The 7,500-nt window shown below is 46.7% G+C and overlaps 1 protein-coding gene across 1 annotated transcript in view; it reads left to right on the top strand.

Moving 5' to 3' along the window:
* The window catches only part of arhgef40 (Rho guanine nucleotide exchange factor (GEF) 40), a 39,265-nt gene that overhangs the window by 11,186 nt on the left and 20,579 nt on the right, over window positions 1-7,500 (top strand). The window contains 9 exon segments of the mRNA XM_048235915.1: window positions 49-334; window positions 1,862-3,245; window positions 3,822-4,084; window positions 4,333-4,469; window positions 4,471-4,525; window positions 5,437-5,551; window positions 6,151-6,244; window positions 6,516-6,602; window positions 7,032-7,148. Coding sequence (XP_048091872.1) covers window positions 49-334; window positions 1,862-3,245; window positions 3,822-4,084; window positions 4,333-4,469; window positions 4,471-4,525; window positions 5,437-5,551; window positions 6,151-6,244; window positions 6,516-6,602; window positions 7,032-7,148 — 2,538 coding nt within the window.

Raw genomic sequence — 7,500 nt, forward strand, 5'->3', positions numbered from 1 at the left:
GCCCTCCTCCCCAAATCCTCCTTCTCCTCTTCCACCTTTCCTTTGCAGTCTCAGTATCTGGGCTGTCTGTTCCTTCACTCCGGCTGGCCTCTGTGTCTGGGCGAGAAGGTGGTGGTGCAGCTCTCAACCCTAGACTGGAGGCTCCTGCGCAGTACCGACTTCTACCTCCAGGTGGTGCCCTTCTCCACACGGTGCCCCCGGCTGGCCCTCAAGTGCCTGGCACCGGGTGGGCGCAACGTGCAGGAGGTGCTGGTGCCCGAGTCACAGCACCCCCTAGTGTTCACCACTGAGTGGCTGCACAGTGTCAACAAGGAGCGTGGCTGCAAGAGAGACGGTGAGCCTGGGCGGATGGAGTGAGGGATAGAGAAAGACTGTGAGATGGATGAAAGATGAGATGGAGAGAGGAGATGGAGTCAATAGAGGCAAGGGAAGGAGGGAGAAGGAGAGAGGGAAAGGTGCAATTGTGGAAAGAAAGAAGTGTGGGATGGGTGAAAGCAAATGATTAGATGCAGGGAAGAGAGTTCTGTTTTGTGGGTTAGCTTCAGCTAGCCAGTTAGCATAGTCTAAAATGGCGCCAAGAAGTTTGTTTACCATTGTTTTGCTTCAGTAATATACCAGTGTTGGGGTTTGTTTACATTCATTGACAGTGAACAGGCACTTTTGCAGCTCAGGCAATTGATTGGCAATTGATTGAGTTTTGGTGTCAAAACTGAGGACCATGAAACAAGCTGTCAGTCATTAATATTTGTACATCCTAGTAGCTATTAGCAGCAGCCATTGAAATGAATGGGACTGGTAATTTGTAAATCGTTCCATGTCCATGTTCATGGGAGAGGAAGGTGGAGAGATGCAGAGAATTACAGGAAGATTAAAGGGGACAGGAGAGTAAAGTGGAGACCGGAGAAACAAGGACAAGTGGGAGAAGAGGAACAGAGACCTCAATCAATATGACCTGCAGGCCAAACAGAGTGAGAGAAATGGATGGATTATGGGATGGATGTACTGTAGGAAGGGTAAATGGGCAAAAGGGCAGAGGTTGACAATGGAAAAAAACACACCAAAGCTATTGTGTGATGTGTGGGAGGGTCGAGCTGACCCAGCAATATGTGTGTACAGGATCTTTCTCATGGTGTTAAATTAGCAAGCAGATTTCAACAGAGCTGCCAACTCTCACACATTGAGAGTGAGACCACCAATCAAATGCGTGAGGGTTGGCAGCTCTGTTTCAATAGTTAGTTGTAGAGACTAGCATTGTTGGAAATGGCTTGTCCTGCCATTCATGATGACTATTAGGCCTATGTGAGATATGGAACCAAGAGGAAGGGCTGTGAATTTCCAGTGAATTTGGATGGAGTCCAAATTTAACCAGTAGCCTACTTGGTTGTGCACAGGGTTCCAGTTCTGTATTTTTCTAGTTTGTTTTGTTGAAATCTTTCAAAAGATGAAGTAGAGGGCAGCAGAAGAAGAAGAATCAGCTGGTTCAGAAGAAGCTCTGACAGAATGATTACTGAGACAGGGAGAAGTGGTTGTTTGTGGAAGGAAATGCATTGTTGGCAGCGACTGGAGACTAGGGAAGTGAGAAAGGTGAAGATAAAATCAAAGTCAAAGAAGACAAAAGGCCGAAGAGCAGCCAACAAAATCTGGAGGTCGGGCATATTACGAAAACACCACTTGGATATGACTCAGCTTAACTTTTATAATTCACACGCATGAAAAGTCCCATGGCATTACAAAAGTGTCTGTTTCATGGCTCTAAATTAAATTAAGAAACTGGCCTTTTTCTATCCCTCTCTCTCTCTCTCTCTCTCTCTCTCTCTCTATCTCTGTTTGTCTCTCTTTGTCTGTCTGTCTGTCTCTACAGGAGGGACAGGGGCACTGGACACGTGTCTTGTAAGCACGGGTGACGGTGTCCTGCGTCTGCCGTGGGTTGAGGTGGTGTACCCGAAGTTCGTCTGCAACCCCCAGGGAGAGGAGCTGGGAGATCTGGCCCTACCAGCCAACCCTGGTAGCCCCAGCCAGCTCTCCTCCACTGGGATGAGGGCGGGTCGAGGCTCGGGCGGAGGTGGTGGAGGCGGTCTGGGCTGGGGCTCATCCTCCGGCGAACTGGACTCCTGGTCGTGGGATGAGGAGGACGATGACGACGATGATGGCAACGACCCCGACGGCACCGAGGCTGAGGCGGCTCTGGTGGCCCTGGCACGCCGACGTGCCAGTGCGGATGCCCTCGCTGGACGGTTGGGGGCGTCAGCGTCAGTAGTAGCGCCCCCTGGGGACCGGGAGGGGGATTACGTGGAGCTCTTGGAGCCCCGCGGTGGTCCGGATGGTGGGGCTGACCCATCCCAGCAGCGCTACCTGGAGATGCACGGCGTCAGCAAGACCAGGACGCTGCCGCTGTGCCGACGTGCCAAGGCCATCAAGCTGCGCCGTGGCAAAGCCTGGGCGTTCGGACGAACCGACGCCAGCGGTGGTGGCGCAGGGGGCAGGTCGGGGGCTGCTGCTCGTCGAGATAGTGGTAATCAAGCCGGAAGGGACTGGCTGCAGCCGCGGCCCATGCCCCGCGTCATTGATTTGGGTCGCGAGAGACGCAACCACCCCGCACAGGATTTGGACGTGGAGGAGCGATACGTCCGAGACCCGACGGGACTCGACAGCAGGGGACTTTATTTGGGAGGGCCGGCCAAGGAGAGGAGGCCCGGAGTGGGCAGGGAGAGGGAGGGAGTTGCCTGCACTCTGCCCTGGGAGGAGAGCCAGAGGTGTAAAGGGTCAGCAAGTAGCAGTAGCAGGGGAGGGTCTGAAGCACAGCGAGAGGAGGAGGCAACCGAGGTGACCAATCACAAAGGGGAACACACTGGGGAGGGCCAATCAGACCAAGGATCCCATTCGGACTCTGTGTTTGAGGACACTGACAAACGGCTAGCTGATTATCTCAGCAGTGAGGACTGTCCTTCCAAACCATTGGCTGAAACTACAGTAAGCCCAGTGTGTCCAGACAAGCCATTGGCTGGCACGTGCAGGGAAGGAAAAGGCGCCGCCAGCCAAACGGCCGGTGATTCTGAATGCTGTGATTCAGCAAGCAGGGGGACACCACCGCAAACAGGAAATACCAAAGAGAACTCAAACTCAGAGAGAACACATTCCCAACCTGGTACGGACAAGGTCACAGAAGAAAAGCATTGTGGGAAGTCGGAGGAGAGGGTTTGTCCCAGAGGAAAGGAAGTGAAGTCAGGAGGATTCAGAGTGCCCAGGTATAGTCAAACAATTAATTTAATTTACATTGCACTCTATGGTCTTTTTAGACAGATTTCAGAGACCAGATGTCAGTCATAAGTCCTTAATCAACTAATTCACTTCCAATCCTGGTTGTCCTGGAAACAATTTATTTGTGTTAAAAGTACTCCAACATGTAATTAAGGCCAGATAATGCCCCTATTCTGTCTAACTGTTGATATTGCATAAGACATCTGACTCAAACACTAGGTTATGAATGGATATTACAGTGGATTGCCATGTTTTGATAATGGTAACCACAAAAGTATATTCACATTGAAAGATGTATACAAATATGGCTGTGTGGCTATTGGCTAAGCAGAGGCCCTAATTCCTCTACCACCCTAAGGTTATTAGCTTTGCTGTTTGCAATAGTGCTAGGCTAGGTTATTAGCTGTGCTGTTTGCAATAGTGCTAGTCTAAAACAAACAGAATTAAGTAGATGTTGGTATAATGTATGGTATAATCTCTTTTAGAGACCTTTGAAAAAAAAAGTTAATTGTGTAATAAACCAAAAGTAGTTACATGTCTACACGAACTTTGACCTGTCATAGGAGGAAGAGGAAGGTCAAAGGAGGAAAAGGGAAGTGTAAGTATGGTGCCCGTGGCAACCAAAAAGGCAAGGATCCGGCTACTCCAAAAAGCCAAAACAAAGCACCTCAAAATGGCAGTGCTACTACGTCAGCCACCAAACTGCCACTCAGTCAAGACAACCAATCCAAGCAACCAAAGCAGTCCTCAGGGCCGGACAACGAGCCACCTTTAACCAATGAGAATGGAGAGAATGAAGAGGAGGAACCAAAGGAAAGCAATAAAGGTTTGACTGTTAGACTGGTTTTCATCTGTCTGTTAGTTAATTACAGAATTGGAAGCTGTCACTACTGATCATGCGCTATACACCAGCATACAAGATGAAGCATCATTTTTCCCTCCAATGACTCATTGTCTAGAAAATCCCAGATCATGTGATTCTAAACTGAATTACTTCCTAACATTGATATGATTGGGTTTCATAATTGCATATTGTCATACATGGACGTGAATATCATTACTGTTTCCTGACAGAAGATCAGGCAGTCGTAACGGACAGCCCCCCTGATGCAGACGATCAAGGCACACCTACAACTGACCAATCCTCAGAAGTGGAGACATCATCGACACTTCCTGACCAGTCAAATGGTGAATCTCTCAAAAGCCCTACCCCTTTTGAGGGATTTGGATCAGGAGTTGCTCCAATCAGGGAAGCTGTTATTGACAGGTACATTTCTACATACCCTCCCTCTGTTAAAGGGACCCTCAGTGATTCTAAGCGCTTTCCAACGATACTATTTTTTTTGTGTATATCTCTCCATTGCGAATATCTCTCCAATCTGTTAGTACACTATATAAACAACACTGTAAGCCTATCTCCGAAATCACCGAAATGGAGGGATGGGAGTTTGGGGAAATGGAAGGGGTGTTTGGGGAGGGAATTGACGAGTTTGCTCTCTGGTGTTTTGTTGGTGTTTGGTTCAAATATCAACAGACGTGACATCATCCAGAATCGCTGACGGTACCTTTAATCAGAAAGCCTCAAGCTCAGTTTTCAGTCATGCTTTTGATTGTCTGTATCCTCCTATCAGAAGACATGTGCCACCTTTTTTCCAGCCTCCCCTGTTTTCTTTCTATCACTCCCTCACTGCCTCTCTCACTCACTGCCCCTCTTTAATCTTACTCTTCAATATTTTTCCCCCATCCAATCTCCAAAACATCTAACCCTATTTTTTTCACATTTATTTACCAATACACCCTCTTCGGTTACACTTTACTTGACAGTGTCGACATAAACAAGTCATACACGTTTATGACATAACGCTTCTGTTATTAATTGACATTCGTTTTTTGTCATAACAAGTTAGGGGGAGGTTTAGGGTTAGGTTTAAAGTTATGGTTAGGGTTAGGGTTAGGGTTGGGGTTGGGGTTAGGATAAGGGTTAGAGGTTAGGGTTAGAGGTTAGGGTTAGGGTTAGGGTTAGGGTTAGGTTTCATGTGTCATGACAGTGTCATGTGTTCATGACAGTGTCATGTCACTCTCATGTCGATACTGTCAAGTAAAGTGTTACCCAATCTTCTATTCCTCACGTCCTCTTTAACACTCTTTTTGTTTTCTCTCTTCCACTACTCTGCTAAGGTACGGTGGACAGGCTTGGTCGGGGTCTGGTTGTAACGGAAGCACACCTCCCAGAAGAAGGTTATCAGGCAGACGAGATGACCAGGGTCTTGGCATGCTACTACCACATCACCCGGTATCACCCTCAAAGCATTATTATTATTATTGTTATTATTATTATTATTATTATTATTATTAAATGCAGAAGAGATCAGCCATTCTGAGCTGTGGGGTTTTAAAGGAGGACTGTGTAACTATGCTGATACAGAGACCCTGACCTGATTATACCTTCTGAGTGTATCTGAACACTGGCTGTTAGGCTAGCTAGTTAGCCTGACCAGAATTGTTTACACATATTTCTAAACACCCAACATTTATATGACAGTTCAATTCAGCTAGCTGTAAGTATATTTTCAATTTCAATTTAATTTCACTTATAGAGCGCCAAAACATTACACATGTCTCGTGGCGCTTTACAGAGTGTTAGACAATCAGAAAAAAGAAAAGAAGGCCCATGGGTTTAATCTGCCTATGCAGTATTGGTTCGTAAGAGTCACTGGCATTGAAATACATATATTACGTAAATATTTAAGGCCATGCCATGACATCCAGACCAGACACATGAGGTAATCTCATAGGACCACAGATGAACCCTGTGTGTCACTGGTTCCAGCTGTGTGTTATGTTACCCGGTGTTTGAAAGCTGAAAGTGGCTGTGTGGTCTGGTGTATACAGGCCGGCTGCGAAAGAGAAAGGCTTGACTGTGATCATCGACAGCAGGCAGACTCCTCCGACTGAGCTCTGCCTATCTGCCCTCAAATCTTTCAAGGTATGTGTATATGTGTGTGTTTTTGTGGGTGTGGCTGCGTGGGTGTGTGTGAGTGTGTGTTGTAATAAAGAGTAATATGCATTGGTGGTGGCTAGTGAGGACCCCCCCTTCACTATAAAGTTGTTATTGCTTTTGTATGTGTGATGTTTATACACTAGTGATAATAACGTATTGTACATCAAATACCAAGTGTGAATGTCTCTGTGTGACTCTCTCTCTCTCTCTCTCACTCTGTGTGTGTGTGTGTGTGTGTGTGTGTGTGTGTGTGTAGACTCAGGTGCCAGAGGGCCTTGCTTCAGTGCTCATTCTGACAGATGAGCAGCAGGAGTCGTCTCAGCCTGCTCTGGATGGAATAGAGGTGTGCAGTGAAACTGAACTTAACTATTTTCTTCTCTTCTCTTCTCTTCTCTTCTCTTCTCTTCTCTCCCTCTTTCTCTCTCTCTGTCTCTCTTCTTTCCTCCCACGCTCTCATTCCTTCTTTCTTTCTCTCACACTGTGTTGTCTTTCTCTTCCCTACAGATCTCCCTCTTACCCTCTTACCCTTTGTTCTTATTCAGTATCTCACTCCACTTCTCCTGCCCTTGTTGTCTGATCTTTCTTTCCTTTCATCTCTCTCTCTCTCTCTCTCATTCCCTCTCTTCTGGCTATGTTCCCAGTGTAGCTGCTTTCCCATTCACCCATTTCTGATTTGCATACATGTATCAGATTGGAATAATGACTCCCTCATCGTATCCATTTTAGCCAACCGTTTCATCCCCCTTCCACTCCCACCCATAACCTTCTGTAGGTGCGCACAGTGCGGGGCACAGGGGTCCTTCAGCAATTTGTAGACAGGCAACAGCTGACCACGGAGATGGATGGGGACTGCCAGCATTCACACTCTGATTGGCTGACCTTCCGACTGGTGAGCGTCTGCTCCACAAAACCACGCAATATGATGAATTCTTGTTTGAGTCTGAGACGGCAGAAAACTTATAGAATAGGATAGAACAACTTTTCATTGATTGTATTAAATGTATTGGTTAATTTCCATATACACGCCATACAAATTCATTTTTAGGGTGTGATTTCCAAGAACGTAATAGTACATTTTGTCTTATGGAGAACAAAACAATAAGCCATGCCAAATAAAAGTATATTTGAAAGTATGCTGAACACTGAAATGGGTGAGGTTGTAAACAAGTGACAAAACCATGGATTTCTCCTCTTGCTTTAACCATTCCCTCAGTCATTTGCCGTTTATAGCTTTGTGTGAG

This window comes from Alosa alosa, chromosome 24 (genome assembly GCF_017589495.1).
Source record: "Alosa alosa isolate M-15738 ecotype Scorff River chromosome 24, AALO_Geno_1.1, whole genome shotgun sequence".
Lineage (NCBI taxonomy): Eukaryota > Metazoa > Chordata > Actinopteri > Clupeiformes > Clupeidae > Alosa > Alosa alosa.